Source organism: Pipistrellus kuhlii, unplaced genomic scaffold, assembly GCF_014108245.1.
Source record: "Pipistrellus kuhlii isolate mPipKuh1 unplaced genomic scaffold, mPipKuh1.p scaffold_m20_p_14, whole genome shotgun sequence".
Taxonomy (NCBI): domain Eukaryota; kingdom Metazoa; phylum Chordata; class Mammalia; order Chiroptera; family Vespertilionidae; genus Pipistrellus; species Pipistrellus kuhlii.
This window is the reverse complement of record NW_023425449.1, coordinates 45,685,114-45,701,788: the sequence shown is the minus strand read 5'-3', so window position 1 is coordinate 45,701,788 and position 16,675 is coordinate 45,685,114. Positions and strand designations below refer to the sequence as shown.

Sequence of the window (16,675 nt, the reverse complement as noted above, 5' to 3'; positions counted from 1 at the left end):
AGGGAGGACGGCCGCCCCGGGGGCATCCTGTCTCCCACTTGCTTTTCTTTCCATGTGGGACTCAGAGGAAAGATGGTTCTAGAGTGACCCCCTGGGTGACTGTGGGGGTTCTGTGAACTGGTCTATCCCCAACAGGAATGCCAGCTCCTGAGGATCCTGGTGGAGAACCAAGGACGAGTCAACTATTCATGGAAAATTCAAGACCAGCAGAAAGGTGGGCTCTAGGCCTGAGACACAGGCTGTCCGTTCTCTTCATGGTCACTCAGACCCTCTGACAAGGGCTAAGTTGGAGCTGAGAGGGAAGAACCAGCCATGTAGGCAGGGGGAGACTTAGGGTCCAGGATTGAAGATGAGGACTCCTTCCCTCTCAGTTGTCTTGCCTCCTTCGTTTCTCCAGGGCAGAGAAGTGGGTGCTGGCTTGTCCTGTAGCAGGATCCAGGCTCATCTGGGGAATTACAGGGAAAGCTCTGGTTTTATAAAAAATATTGATTTCTATTGATTTTATTGATTTCAGAGAGGGAGAGAGTGAAGCATCAATGATGAGAGAGAATCATGGATCGGCTGTGCCCTGCATGCCCCCTACTGGGAAATAAACTTGCAACCCGGGCATGTGCCCTGACCTAGAATTGAACCGTGACCTCCTGGTTCATAGGGTGATGCTCAACCGCTGAGCCATGCCGGCCAGGCAAAAGCTCTGATATTAAGCGGGGGACTTCCTCGATAGGCCTCGCATATGAAAACATACAAGAAACATTCCGTCGCAGCAGGTTAGACAAGTGTGTGCCCTCCTGGCTGAAGCCTGGCACAAGATGTCTGCTGCCTGCTTTTCTTGGTCCTAGATGCTGAGAGAGAGTGTCAGTGCCTTGCCGTGTTCTTTCCTCCCTCCCCCAGCAGGAGTAACTGGCCCCGTGACCATCAATGGCACCCTCCTGAAGGGATTCACTATCTATTCTCTGGAAATGAAGATGAGCTTCTTTGAGAGGTATGTTCCCTCTTATTCCCGGGAGACTTGGAAGGATCAGGGCACTCAGAGATTTCTTCTTCTTCTTCTTTTTTTTAAAAATATATATTTTATTGATTTTTTATAGAGAGGAAGGGAGAGGGATAGATAGTTAGAAACATCAATGAGAGAGAAACATCCATCAGCTGCCTCCTGCACACCCCCCACTGGGAATGTGCCCACAACCAAGGTACATGCCCTTGACCAGAATCGAACTTGGGACCCTTCAGTCCGCAGGCTGATGCTCTATCCACTGAGCCAAATGGGTTAGGGCCACTCAGAGATTTCAAACTCTGCACTTTGCAGGCGAAGAGCCCAAGATTCTGAGAACAGAAGTGATTTACTGAGGATGACAGAGTCTTTAGAGTCAGGACTGGAGTCCTGGAACAAGCCTCCTGTTTCTCATTTTAATGCTTCACATCTGAGTGTCCCATGGAAACAGAGCCCTAGTCTCTGCGTGGGAAACCCGGGTCCATTCTGGGGCTAGTACCGGGAAAGGGCTTTCCTCTCCCTCAAGGCGTGACCCCTTCCCAGGCTTCACTCTGCTGCCTGGAGGCCAGTCTCCAACAGCCCCTTGGGCCCCGCCTTCTACCTGGGCACCCTGCAGGTGTCTCCCAGGGACACCTTCCTGAGGCTGCCGGAAAGTAAGCCCCTCTTCTCTCTGCCCTCTCAACCACCTATTCTTTCTTTTAAAATTTTCTTCATGTGTTCATTTGTTTTTCTTCTATTACACCTATTCTTTCTTTTAAACAATTTTTATTTTATATAGTTTATTGATTTTTTTTACAGAGAGGAAAGGAGAGGGAGAGAAAGTTAGAAACATCGATGGGAGAGAAACATCCATCAGCTGCCTCCTGCACACCCTTTACTGGGGATGTGCCTGCAACCAAGGTACATGCCCTTGACTGGAATCAAACCAGGGGCCCTTAAGTCTGCAGGCCAGCACTCTATCCACTGAGCCAAACCTGTTAGGGCATAGCTACTTTTTCTTAAAGAGCCTTGAAGCAAAGCCATAGTGTTCCAAACATCTAGCATTGCTCAATCTTTCTAATTCACTATCATTGTTCAAACTATTGCCCATGGAGAGAGGGGTTGGAGAACTGGGTGGAAAAGGTGAAGAGGTTAAGAAATAGAAATTGGCCCCAGCCAGTTTGGCTCAGTGGATAGAGCGTCAGCCTGCAGACTGAAGGGTCCCAGGTTCGATTCCAACCAAGGGCACATGGCCAAGTTGTAGGCCCAATCCCCAGCAGGGGCGTTCAGGAGGCAGCCAACCATTGATGTTTCTCTCTCTCTCTTCCTCTCTGAAATCAATAAAGAAATATATTTAAAAAAAAATAGAAATTGGTAGTTACAGAATAGTCACAGAGATGTAAATTATAGTCTAGGGAATGTATTTGGTAATATTGTAGTAACTATGTATGGGGCCAAGTGGAGACTTTAAATATTGGGATGAGGGAAACTTTATAAAACATGAGATCGTCTAACCACTGTGCTGTATCCATGAAACTGATATAAACTAATATTAAGTGTAAACTGTCTATTGTTTAATGAGGTTCCCAGTTCCCACTTTTTGTTCCTCTAAGCCTCTAAGGCTATGAAAGTTCTGCTCAGCTTCCCAGTGCTTCTTCTTGTCTCTGGTGAAAAACTGTTTCTGTGTCTTCTTGTTCCTCAGTTTTCTTCTCCCAGATTCTGGTCCTGTAACTAACTCTTCATTGCATTGCAACCAGATTAAAACATGGAGTCACGTTTATAGCTGTTGTCAGCAGCAGCGTCCATCTCTGTTAACCTACCCCATTTCCCCCAAAATAAGACAGTGTCTTATATAAATTTTTGCTCCCAAAGATGCGCTAGGTCTTATTTTTAGGGGTTGTCTTATTTTTCCAAGAAGAAGAATACGTACACATTTATTGTTAAATGAAAATAAAGGAAATTTATTACCTGTATACGGTATGGTAGTACGGCAGTTGTCAACACAAACCAGACAAACTATCAAGAATTTACTCATTTATTCAATGACAATCATGTCATCATCTTCTGGAACATCATCACAACAATCCAATTCCTGAATTTCCTGGTGAATTTATTGGGACTCCATTTCTTTCAGAATCAGTGGACCAAATCTCTCATGTTTAGCAATAGCACTGTCTTTAAATGAGTACTTCTTGTCAAGGTAACCTGCTCGCAATGCATTTGTAATGCAACTGTCAGTGATTTTCTCCCATGAATTCTTCCCCCAAGTCACAACTTCTTGCAGTTTAGGTTCCACAAAGTTTCCACGCTGACTTCTCTCCATTCTATTTTCCATGTAGTCATTAATTTCCATGCGCAAATTGTCTTTGAATGGCTTGCTTATTGCAATATCAAGAGTCTGGAGATAAGCCATCATTCCTGCGGGAATCATTATCTGATCTATTTTTCTTTCGTGAAGAAATGTCTTCATGTCTTTAGCGTGGTGAGTGCTGACTGCATCCCAGACTAGCAGACCTCTTTGGCTCCCTCGCATAACAAGCGGCAGCATTAAATCGACCCACTTCCTTATAACTGCTGTGTGGCCCAGGCTTTTGCAGTTTCAAGAATAAAAACGCCCAAAATACGTTCAATTTTTTCCTTTTTGCCCTTAGAAATGGTTAAAGGTGGCATTTTAGGGCCATCCAGATGAATTGCCAAAATACAGGAAACACGTGCACTTTCGTAAGCAGTGGAGGAAATGTACACTAAGGAGGCACCCCGCTGTTCAATTGTTGTTTGAGGTGATTGGCCCATAAACACTGCAGTTTCATCTATAGCGATCATGTTGGAAAGATTGTATTTAGAGAAGTCAGCATCATCAATAAAGGACTTGAATGCAAGTGCTCGCTTAATAACTTGAGTATCTTTCAACCTAAACAATGTTGTAGATCTTCTTAAAGACAATTCACTTCGCTGAAGGAAATTATCCAGCCAGTGTTGTGATGCTTTGAAGTCTTCGGGGGCTGTGTCAAACTGTGGTGCCATTGCAAGGGCAAATTCTTGAATCTGAGCCCTATTCACAACCAAAGCCTTTGCTCTCCTGTCAACAACCCATTCACAGATCAGGTCTTCCAGCTCAGAAAATAATGGTTGCTGACCTGATCCACACTTGCACTTTTTAGCATTTCCCTTGTCCACTTGTTCAATGAGATTACCATACTCTGCTCGCCATTTTCGGACCAATCAGATACTCAACATCTTCTCTTTGCAGAAAGCAGTAAGATTTTGGCCCCAAGAGTCTTCCATGATTCCTTTCTGGTACTCCACAGAGTAGCTTTTTCTTTTTGAACTAATTTCTAGGGTTAAAAAAAAAAGGGATTGGGGTATCAAGGTGGGGGGAGGGGGATCACTTAAAATGACACAGGGGGGATCAGAGGGGGGAATCAAAATGGCACAGGAGAATCAGAGGGGGGATTACCATTTTAGTAACCCCTTTTGATCCTCCTCTGTCATTTTGATTGCCCCTCTGATCCTCCTGTGTCATTTTAAGTGATCCCTTCCCCCACCCCCGTGCCACCGAACACCTTCCCCAGACATCCCCCGTACCCCTTTATCAGACATTTACCCCCTGGGGCCTGCCTGGGGACTGTCACTGGGCTTGCTAGGGCCTGGATCTGGGCTGGAGCAGAGTCTGCCACTGACTGGGAACCTTCAGTCATGATGAGGGGGGCCACGAGCATCAGGTAGTGTCACTAGAGACAGACCAGCACTCACCACCTTCTCCCTGTCCCATCCGCTCTAATCCTCCTGTTCTTCTACAAGCATCTGCGAAAGTCTCCTCCTCTCTCCAGCCCCATGCTCACTGCTCACTCCGACCTCTGCTCCGCCTCCACACAGCAGTGACGTCAGGACTCCGCGTAACGTCACTGGTTGCTAGACGCCAGTCAGGGCGGCCCTAGAGACCAGTTTACGGTAAATTAATTTTCATTCTGAGACAGAGCCTAGAGGGGGCCTTATTTTGGGGGATGCCTTATATTTCACTCAGAAGGAAACCTGTAAGTAGGTCTTATTTTAGGGGAAATACGGTATGTCCACCATCGTTTTGAAACTCCTCCTCTATTCTTGTTTCAATTAATTCCTAGCAATAACTTATTGGGCATATCTAGACACTTGTGTTTCCCCCTTCTCTTTACTTTTTAAATGGACATTCCAAGAATGGGTGGCGAGTGGGATAATTAGTGCATTCATCCGAGGAATCTAGAGTCAGGATTATTGACAGCTAAGATCACAACTGGTGTCAGAGAAAGGAACCATTGAGGGCAATCATTGTTCATGTAATACAGGTGTAACAGCCATGGGAAACTTCAGCTTGCTCCAACATAGTACCCTAGGTTTTCAAATAGGTTTGGGACTGACCTAGGACTGGTTAGGAAAGAAATAAGAAGATGCTTATTGCACTTCCCTCTCTCCTGCCACAGCTATAATATGTCCCCTGGAACCTTCACGAGCCACAGAGAGGCACATCTGACTTCTCCGGGAACCTGGATCTGGAGTACGTGCTGTTGCTGCTTCTGTGGCCGGGCCTGGGCCTGGGCCTGGGCCTGGGGGCAGGAAGGGCTGGCGGGGTTGACTAGGGACCATGGTGGCATCTCAGCTCTGCTTGTGGAGCCTGTTCTCAGGCCCCGGTGCCAGCTCTGCACCAGGACTAGGTGCTCGCCAGCTGGGAGCCTGCTACTCCCAGGTGCCCCGGCCTCCCCTGAGCCCAGCCCTCCTCACTGCAGCCCTTCCTGCTCTGCAGTGGGGTGCTGCCACTCGTGCTAGGAGGGCGGGCAGCAAGGTGGTCGGGTCAGGTTCATGGCAAGGACCCCGTCCCCTGTCTGACAACCCCCCTCCTCATGACCCGGTGGGCTGTGCAGAGGGTCCTGGGCTGGGAGCTGGTGAGAACCCAGCTGCAGGGCCTCAGGCCTGTGACCACAGGTGCAGGATGACCTGCTCTGCAGGGGTGGGGGCTCAGCCTTCCCTTCTCTCTCCCTGTCTCTGGTTGGGAGGAGGGTAGGCAGAGCCTGCAGTGTGTGCTGGCTTGTCCCCACCCCCCGCTCAGATGTCCTCAGAGTGGCCGCCACTGACCTTGCCAGGGCCTTTGTCCGGCTGGCCATGGAGGTTGGGCTGTGGGTGATCCTGCGTCCAGGCCCCTGCATCTGCAGCGAGATCGACCTTGGCGGCCTGCGCAGGTGAGCGGGCTGTGGGTGGAGGGCTGTGACAGTTTGTTTCACTAAAAGCAGAGCTGGAATCTGCCAGCACGGAGCCCGTGTTCTCCGGGAAGGCCTGCGGTGGCCCGGTGAGCTCCGGGCGCCGCTGTCACCCTTGTCCTGGTCACAGATGCGGGTCCTGGTGTCGTGGGCGCCTGGGTGGGGAGAGGCGGCATCGGGGTGGTCTCCTTCCTTCCTGTCCCTGAGGTGGAAGGGGGTGCTGACAACCTCTGGACTTGCTCTGACCCCCCCACCCCCCAACCCCCCAGCTTTTCTCTTATTTTGTTAATGGAAGACCATGCGCTCCACTGAGCCGAGGGACCTCAGCTCTCCTCCGTTCCCCCTCACTTCCCTTTGCCTTCTCTCCGACAGCTGGGTGCAGGGTGAGCACCCAGGCACATGCTCCCGCTCACACCACAGCTGCCAGTGTGTGCAGTCCCCGGCTCAGCTCCAGGGGGCGCTCTCCTCCCGTGGCTCAGTCAAGGCTCTGTTCCTCCGGATGAGCGTGTTCTCCCATTCAGCTCAGGAGCCACAGAGGCCTGACCCTGAGGGAAGGGCATGCCCTGCTCTGCTCAGCTGGAGGCCCCGCCCCACCCCTCCCCGCTGAGGGCCTTGACGGAGCTGTGGCACCTCCTAAGCTGCAAACGGTCACCCCAACACTTGTCAGTCGGACAGCACAGTAGGATCTTCCAGAGAGCATCTTCCAGGCCACTTGAGGGCTGCAGGAGATCAGAAGACATAAAGCTGGGCTGGAGGGAGCTCTGGAAGCAGCTGGTGACCTGCAGGGCCTGGCCTGTCCCCTCCTGCTTCCTGCCTTCCTGTCTCAAGCACTGAGCTTGTCTCCTTTCGCCCCCAGCTGGTTACTGCAGGACCCGGAGCTGAGACTGAGGACAGCTGACCAGGGCTTTGTCCAAGCGGTTGATGGGTACTTTGATCATCCGATTACCAGAGTGCTTCCTCTCCAGGTAAAACAGCCTTCTGACATGTCCTTCCTGAAGTGAGAGGCACAGAGACAGCTGGTTCTACGTAGCCACAGAGCAGGCTGGCCCAGGCTCTGGGAGCCGAAGCTGACACCCTTGCAGATGGTCTTGCACTCTAGACCCTCATCTAAGTTCACCTTCACCCCTGGCTTCTGGGAGCACAAGCATCACACCGGCCAGGACCCACAGAGCAGAGGGCGTGGGTGTATGATGGCACTTTCTCTAGGCTCACTGCTCTTTCTACTGCTTATTTCTACTCCTAAGTGAACTTGGCTGTTTTATTTTTATTTAAAAAATATTTTTATTGATTTTTTTTACATGGAGAAAGGGAGAGGGATAGAGAGTTAGAAACATCAATGAGAGAGAAACATCGATCAGCTGCCTCCTGCACGCCCCCTATTGGGGCTGTGCCCACAACCAAGGTACATGCTCTTGATTGAAATTGAACCTGAGACCCTTCAGTCCACAGGCTGATGCTCTATCCACTGAGCCAAACCGGTCAGAGCAATCTTGGCTGTTTTAAACAGTCACTACACACATATGGCGAAAAGGCTCAAAGCGTACAAAGAAGATTATGGTACATAATCCCCTCTTCTCCTTTCCCAGAGCGATTGTTACCTTTTCAGGAGACAGACAACCAATTGCACCAGACTTTTGTGTGCCTTTCCATAGATTTCCTACACACATGGAGGCAAATTATTTATGCACACACACATGCATATGTGTGCATGTGTTCTTTTTAAAAAATATATTTTTATTGATTTCAGAAGGAAGGGAGAGGGAGAGAGAGAGAGAAAGAAACATCAATGATGAGAGAGAACCATTGATTGGCTGCCTCTTGCATGCCCCCTACTGGGGATGGAGCCTACAACCCGGGCAAGTGCCTTTGACTGGAATCAAACCCAGGACCCTTCAGTCTGCAGGCCAACGCTCTATCCACTGTATACTTTTTTATACGAAAATGTACAATTCTCACTGGACATTTTCCTTTTGAACTTGAAAATGTATATTTAAAATCTGCCATACTTAAAAAAAAAAAAAAAATATATATATATATATATATATATATATATATATATTCCCCCCCCTCTCCAAATATATATATTTATGGATTCAGAGAGGAAGAGGGAGGGACAGAGAAGCATCAATGATGAGAATCATTGATTGGCTGCTTCCTGCACACCGCCTACTAGGGATGGAGCCTGCAACCCGGGCATGTGCCCTGACCTGGAATGACACCGTGACCTCCTGTGCAACCATTGAGCCTTGCTGATCAGGGTCACCCCAATTTCTCAAAGTGTTATTTTTAAAGCGAAGGCTGCACAGGTCACATGTGAATGAGCACAGGTTGTGACTTAGTGGAGTGTTAGGAGGTTAGTGTCCTTTGCAGCCTGGTCAGGATGAAGCCTTCGGTGTGTGTTGAGAGCATGCATGTTTGTGTGTGGTGAGTGCTGAGCTGGAGTTGGGGCTAAAATAAATATATATTTAATTGGTTTTAGAGAGGAAGGGCGAGTGGATGGGGGGAGTGTTAGCAGGTGAGAGTGTAGCTATGAGCTCTCATATTGAAGCAGCTAATTAGTGTGAGAAGGAGCAGAAACACTGAGGGTGTGGTGACAAAAGACTAGGGCACCGGGACTCCTTGTGCCGCTGAAGGGCCTGCAGGTGACTGAGCATCAGATGGGAGAGGAGAGAGCGTGCCTCCATGTCAGGAAACAGCTAGGAGCCGAGTGCCCACACCAGCGGGGTCAGGGTTCCCAGCCTCCCCAATACCCCGGGTTTCCCACCCGCAGCCTCACTTCCCCTTTCTCTGCTGCCTCAGAACTGCCAGGAGGCCCCGTCATCACGGTGCAGGTGGAGAACGAGTACGGTGCGTTCGCCAAGGACTGGACATGCCTTCCTTCACCAGGCGAGAACCGGCTGCTCTCCGTGCTCCTGCTTCCTTCCTTGGCTGCCTCTGAGTCGGCTACGGGCCCTGGTAGGCTCTGCGGGTGTCCCACGGGGGAAGGAAAAGGGGGTTCACTCTGTTTTCTCAACAGGCCCTGCTGAGCAGAGGAATTATGGAGCTGCTCTTGACCTCAGACGCGGAGAAAGATGTGCTCGAAGGCAGCATAGAAGGAGGTACGCACTTCAGCTTATTTTCAGGGAGCATGGAAGCACTTCACCCCCAGTTTCAATTTTGAACAAGCGTCAGAAAGAACCATGCCAAAACTGGTTTGGCTCAGTGGATAGAGCGTCGGCCTGCGGACTCAAGGGTTCCAGGTTCCATTCCAGTCAAGGGCATGTGCTATGGTTGTGGGCACATCCCCAGTAGGGGGCATGCAAGAGGCAGCTGATTGATGACTCTCTCTCATCGATGTTTCTAACTCTCTATTTCTCTCCCTTACTCTCTGTAAAAAATCAATTAAAAATATTAAAAAAAAAAGAAAGAACCAAGAATATCTATCTATATCTATATCTATATCTATATCTATATCTATATCTATGTCTATGTCTATGTCTATGTCTATGTCTATGTCTATGTCTATGTCTACGTCTACGTCTACGTCTACGTCTACGTCTACGTCTATATCTATATCTATATCTATATCTATATCTATATCTATATCTATATCTATATCTATCTGCCTAGATAGATATAGATAAAGATATAGATAGATATAGAAATTGTTTTTTTACAGAGTGGAAGGGAAAGGGATAGAGTTAGAAACATCGATGAGAGAGAAACATTGATCAGCCGCCTTCTGCACACCCCCTACTGGGGATGTGCCCTCAACCAAGATACATGCCCTTGACCGGAATCGAACCTGGGACCTTTCAGTCCACAGGCCAATGCTCTATCCACTGAGCCAAACCATTTAGGGCTAGAATCAAGAACATCTCTGAGGCCTCTCTTTGCCATGCATGTTGAAGTGGACCCTGGAGAGGTGGTATCGCTCTGAGAACCCAAGGTCAAAGCGAAGAGTTCCCATAACAACACCATCCTTCTCCTCCATCCTGTTTTCCTTTGACAACAGCTGCGAGGGAGCTCTTCTGTCCGCAGCCCACCTTTCCATATTTATTTATTAGTACTTAAAATTATCGGGGTGACATTGATTCACAGAACCACACAGGTTTCAAGGGCACAACTCAACAAAGCACGCTGAATAGTGTGCCCATCACCCCAAGTAAAGTCTCTTGCCGTCCCCATTTTCTCCCTTTGCCCACCTCCTCTTACCTCCAGGTCTAATTCCTCGGCCTAATCAATTTGTGTGACCTTGGCCTGTTCTGTTTCTCTGCACAAAATATAATTAATTTTAACTGTCCTTGCAAATGCCCAATGACAGCCCTTTGCACGTTACAACATGGGTACAAGTAGCATCTCATTACCTCACTACTCAGCACAACTTTCTTCCGTGTGCAAGACATGGGCCTCTGTCCCTCCCCTGGCAGCAGTTGTCCCAGGGCCTCCTGCAGCTTCTCTCCCTTCTTTCTACAGTGCTGGCCACCATCAATATAAACTCATTTCAGAAGAATACTTTTATGCACCTTGAGACAGTGCAGGTAAGGATGTCTTAGAGAGGAAGAGTCATAGCCCCTTCGTCTGCCATGAACCTCACGCCTCCACTGCAAGCTGTACAGCTGGTGTTTGATGAAGATAGGAGGCTTGACAAAGACCATACAGCTTTTCCCCTGAGGCCTCACCTAGGTTCCAAAGCATTTTAGGGAGTTTATCTGTTTCATCGGGGGGAATAAGGAGGACATTCTGCTTCTGTCCCCTCTGTTCATGGAGCACCTAATGGAGATGACCAAAGGAAGGGGTTAGTTGTGATTTTGATGTGGCCCAGGGAGGGGGAGAGTGGAACTCCCTCTTACACGCCATCTTGGATTCTTCTGGATGATGTCCTTAATGGACAGTATAGTTCAGTGGCTGCTCATTTGGCTCAGCCCTGGACTTGAGTGGAGTCTCTGGACCTTACCAGCACGTGACCTTGGAGCTTCAGTTTCCACATGAGGAATTGCAGTCGGGTCTTTGTGGTTCCAAAGTTGTTTCTGCCCAGGCCAGCTTCGCGTAGGACCAGGTTGGGAATTACAGAAGGCGATCGTGATGTTTAGGGAAACGGAGGAGCAAGAGGTGTCACGGGCTGACTTGGAAAAAAGTGAGAAGCCCAAGTTCCTCCGACTCTCGTCCGTTGCATTCAGTGTTTCTGACTCTTTTTCTTCTTCTTTTTGTCTGACTTGGTGTTTCATTTGGTTTGCTTCCAGATAGATAAGCCCATTATGATTATGGAATACTGGGTCGTCTGGTTCGACACATGGGGAGGTAAACACAAGGCTGAAAATGTGGACAGTAAGTGTTTCTCAGCGTTTGGGCTGAGCAGAGGTGCCCCGGGTCATAGGTCATTCACACCCTGCTCTGCTAATACATCCGCTCATTCAACCACGACTGTCCATCAACGCATGGTTGGGACGGGGGCGTGGCTAGGCCTGGCGGTGCCCTGGTGAAAAAAAATTAACTGGTTTCTACCCCAGGGAGCTTGTGCTCTGGTGGAGCTGACAGATACGTAAGAAGTAAAACACTCACTCCCTGACAAGTACTGAGGCAAAGAGGAGGCAGGGATAGGAGAGAGGGGGACCACAGAGGGGCATACAGGGGTGATGGAGGGTCTCTGAGATAGGACACCTCTGAAGAAGGGGATGCATTTACCAACATTATTTTTTAAAAATGTATTTTTATTGGTCTCAGAATGGAAGGGAGAGGGAGAGAGAAAGAGAACTGATGAAAGAGAATCATTGATCAGCTACCTCCTGCTCACCCCTTACTGAGGATTGAGCCCGCAACCTGGGTGTGTGCCTCTGACCAGAATCGAACCCGGGATCCTTCAGTCTGTAGTCCAGCGCTCTAGCCACTGAGCCAAACGAGCTAGGGCCATTTGCCAAAATTTTTTTTGTTGTTGTTGTTAAATATATTTTATTGCTTTTTTATAGAGAGGAAAAGAGAGGGATAGAGAGTTAGAAACATTGATGAAAGAGAATCATCCATCAGCTGCCTCTTGCACACCCCGCACCGGGGAAGTGCCCGCAACCAAGGTACATGCCCCCCACTGGAATCAAATCTGGGACCTTTCAGTTTGTAGGCCAACGCTCTAGCCACTGAGCCAAATGAGCTAGGGCCATTTGCCAACATTCTTAGTCATCTCTGTGAAGTTCGCAGGCCATAGCTGGGGAGTTGGCACATGCGTGGCAGTCATTATCAGAAGCTGGCAGTGATGGTTGAGAGGGTAGATCCTGGGACGCTAGGCTGTGCAGAACCAATGCCAATCCAGCTAGGAGTGTTTCCCATTGCCCTTCCTCGGACTCTGAGGCTGCTGAGACCCTGGGCTCATCCTCCGCTTCACTCTCCTCTTCCTTCCATCCTAATTGCCCAGCTGTGCTATCGATGCCCTTCTAGCAATCACCATTTGTTTTGTTGTTATTGTTGTTTTGTGTGTGTGTGTGTGTGTGTGTGTGTGTGTGTGTGTTTGCTTTTTTTTTTTTTTTTTTTTTTTTTTTTTTTTTTTTTAGAGAGGAAAGGAGAGGGTTAGAGTCAGAAACATCTATCAGCTGCCTCCTGCACAACTCCTACTGGGGATGTGCCCACAACTAAGGTACATGCCCTTGATCAGAATTGAACCTGGGACCCTTCAGTCTGCAGACCGATACTCTATCCACTGAGCCACACCGGTTAGGGCTAGCTATCACCATTTGTAATCTCTCTCTCTCTCTCTCTCTCTCTCTCTCTCTCTCTCTCTCTCTCTCTCTCTCTCTCAGTTCAAGTCAAAGGGTCAATGTACATGAACTTTAGGTCCTGGGCAGCCCCATCTACTGCAATGATAGCCTGTTGGGGGCATTATGAACATCACAGAAGAAAGATACGTAGATCAGAAAATCCTCAATGCTCAGCATGGATTATGGGTCAAGAACTCAGGGATGCCAGAATATGTTTTCGGAGCCTCCAGCAACCCCACTGCCGGAGGGGGACCAAACCAGTGATCACTTGCCATAGCTGGTAACTATGCTGCTGTACTCCCCCAAATCCGTGGCCCTGTTGATGAACCCGAAGTTGGTTCCCCCGTGGAACATATATGTGTTGAAAGAGATCTCAGATTTGATAAATTCAGACTCGGTCTTTACAACAGCTGTAGAGGCAAAATATAAGGAAGGAGAGAAAAATTGAAAGCTGTGGATTTGAAAAGATGAATGCACCTCCTATGTTCATGGCAGCATTTTTACCACAGCCAAGTCATGGAACCTGAGAATGTTCATCTGTAGACAATTGAAGAGAGAACAGGTAGTACATATATACCTGGAATGTTCCTCCACCATGAAAAAGAATGAAATCTTACCACTTGCAACAACATGGGTGGAGCTAGAGGGTGTTATGAAATCAGACAGAGAAAGGCAAATACCATATGATTTCCCTTCAGTCGGGAGGGAAGGAGGCTGCCTTGGTCATGGGACTCATGCTGAGAGCTGAATCCCAGTGTTTGATTCTCTTTTGTCCAGTGATTCAAGCTCACCTACTTATAGGTTAGAGTAGCAGATAGCTAACAGATGTGAGTATGCAACACACTCAGTTTTTTTTTTTTAAATAAATACTTTATATACATCAATGGCAGGATATATAATAGTATATGAAGGGTATCATATAATGTGGGAAATAATAGAAATAGAAAATGCATATTATACAAGTCTACAAAACCGCTATTATTCATTGAAAAGTAGTGCTAAACTGTAAAATATAGTTGGGATACAAAGATATATAGCTTTTCTTTTATAAAATATTTTTTTTATTGATTTTGTACAGAGAGGTAGGGAGAGATAGAGAGTTAGAAACATCGATGAGAGAGTCATCGATCAGCTGCCTCTTGCACACCCCCTACTGGGGATATGCCCGCAACTAAGGTACATGTCCTTGACCGGAATGAACCCGGACCCTTCAGTCTCCAAGCCGACGCTCTACCCATTGAGTCAAACCGGTTTTGGCAGATATATAGCTTTTCAATTTCAGAGCAGAGTGTAGCAAGGTAAATGTACAATGGAGGTAAGTCTGCTAAGGAAAGCAGGAAGCCAATAGCAAGACATTGCAAGAAAGACAAGCAATGCAGTGCAAAATAACTTTAAATTTCACATATTAGTTAGAGAACAAGTAAAAACGACTTTCAATGGCAGGATATAGTGTAGAAAGGGTTTCATATAATGCAGAAAATCTGTAAAATAGAGCAAATACATATTAATCCACTCTTTCAAACCTCTATTATTCACTGAAAAGTAGCATTAAACTATATAAAACATAATTGGGAGACAATGTGCATAGCTTCTCAAGTACAGATAAGAGTGTAGAAAGAGCTGAAACAGGTTTGGCTCAGTGGATAGAGTGTCGGCCTGCGGACTGAAAGGTCCCGGGTTCGATTTTGGTCAAGGGCATGTACCTTGGTTGCGGGCACATCCCCAGTAGGGGGTGTGCAAGAGGCAGCTGATCGATGATTCTCTCTCATTGATGTTTCTAACTCTCTATCTTCCTCTCTGTAAAAAAATCAATAAAATATATTTTTAAAAAAAGAGTGTAGAAAGATGTTCATACAATGTGGGGAAGTCCCATGAGTAGAGAAGAAGGCCAATTATAGGACACTGCAAGAAACCACTAATAATTCAAAGGATATATCAGTGAGAAGGACAGAATTGTTAGAGAACAAGTGATAGAAACATCTCAATGTCAGTATATAGTATAGAAATGGTTTTATACACTGCAGAATATCCTTGAAATAGAGGAAATTCACATTAAACGAGTCTTTAAAACCACTAGAATTCACTGACAAGTAGCACTAAACTGTAAAACACAGTTAAACAGAAAATGAATATAGACTCTCAAGTTCAGAGAAGAGTGTAGAAAGGTGTATGTACATTGTGGGGAATTCCTATAAGTAGATCAGACCAATTATAGGACACTGCAAGAAACCTTTAATAATTCAGAGGAAATATCAGTAAAAAGGACAGAATTGTCAAAGAACTAGTGGAAAAAAGGTCTCAAAGTCATTATATAGTATAGAAAGCGTTTTGTATACTGCAGAATATCTTTGAAATAGAGTAAATGCACATTAAACCAATCTTTGAAACCAATAGAATGCACTGACCAGTAGCATTAAACAGTAAAACATAGTGGGAGACAAGTGTATATAGCTTCTCAACTTCACAGCCGAGTGTAGAAAGGAGTTTGTACAATGGGGGTAAGTCTGGTAAAGAAAGAAGAAAGCCAATTGCAGGACATTGCAAGATAACAATAGGAATTGAGTGCAATATAGCAGTAAATTAGACACAATAGTTAGAGTACAAGTGGAAAAGACTTCTCAATGTCAGGATATAGTGTAGATTATATCATATATATATGATTTTATACAGTGCAGAATATCCTTGAAATAGAGCAAATACATATTAAAACTGTCTTTAAAACAACTAGAATTCATTGAAAAGTAGCATTAAACTCTAATGAATAGCTGAGATGCAAAGTACATAGTCTCTCAAGTTTAGAGAAGAGTGTAGAAAGGTGATCATACAAGATGAGGAAGTTCCATTCGTAGAGCATTAGGCCAATTATAGGACACTGCAGAAAACCAATAATAATTCAGAGGAAATATCAGTAAAAAGGACAGAATTGTCAGACAACCAATGGCAAAAGAATCTCAAAGTCAGTATATAGTATACAAATTGTTTGCACAATGCAGGATATCCTTGAAATAGAGCAAATGCACCTTAAGCCAGTCTTTGAAACCACTAGAATGCTCTGAAAACTAGCATTAAACTGTAAAACATAATTGGGAGACAATGTATAAAGCTTCTCAAGTACACAGGAGTGTAAAAAGTTGTTCATACAATGTTGGGAAATCCCATGAGAAGAGCAGAAGGCCAATTATAGGACACTGCAAGAAACCACTAATAACTCAGAGGAAATATCAGTAAAAAGGATAGAATTGTCAAAGAACCGGTGGAAAAAACATCTCAATGTCAGTAAATTATATACGAATGGTTTTTACAATGCGGAATATCCTTGACATAGAGCCAACAGACATTAAACCAATCTTCGAAACCACTAGAATGCATTGACAAGTAGCATTATACTGTAAAATGTAGTGGGAAGGAAAGTGAATATAGCCTCTCAAATTCAGAAAAAAGTGTCAAAAGGTGTTTGTACATTGTGGGGAAGTCACATGAGTATAGAAGAAGTCTAATTATAGGACACTGCAAGAAACTACAAATAATTCAGAGGAAATGTCAGTAAAAAGGACATAATTGTCAAAGAACTGGTGGAAAAAAACATCTCAATGTCAGTATATAGTAAAGAAAGTGTATTATACAATACATTGCAGAATAACTTTGAAATAAAGAAAATGCACATTAAACCTCTCTTTGAAACCACTTGATTGCTCTGAAAACTAGCATTAAACTGTAAAACATACGGGGGGACAAGAGTATATAGCTTCTTA

The 16,675-nt window shown here is 46.2% G+C and overlaps 1 protein-coding gene across 1 annotated transcript; it reads left to right on the top strand.

Annotated features, from left to right (window-relative positions):
* Positions 1 to 5,433: 5,433 nt before the first annotated feature.
* On the top strand, positions 5,434 to 12,606 carry LOC118718593 (beta-galactosidase-1-like protein 3; the record flags this gene model as incomplete). Its single annotated transcript, XM_036437423.1, has 8 exons — positions 5,434 to 5,501; positions 6,085 to 6,180; positions 7,055 to 7,171; positions 9,005 to 9,076; positions 9,202 to 9,296; positions 10,654 to 10,718; positions 11,421 to 11,505; positions 12,584 to 12,606. Coding segments are annotated over 8 exons (621 nt in total), but the record flags the coding sequence as incomplete, so codon positions are not given.
* Positions 12,607 to 16,675: the final 4,069 nt, after the last annotated feature.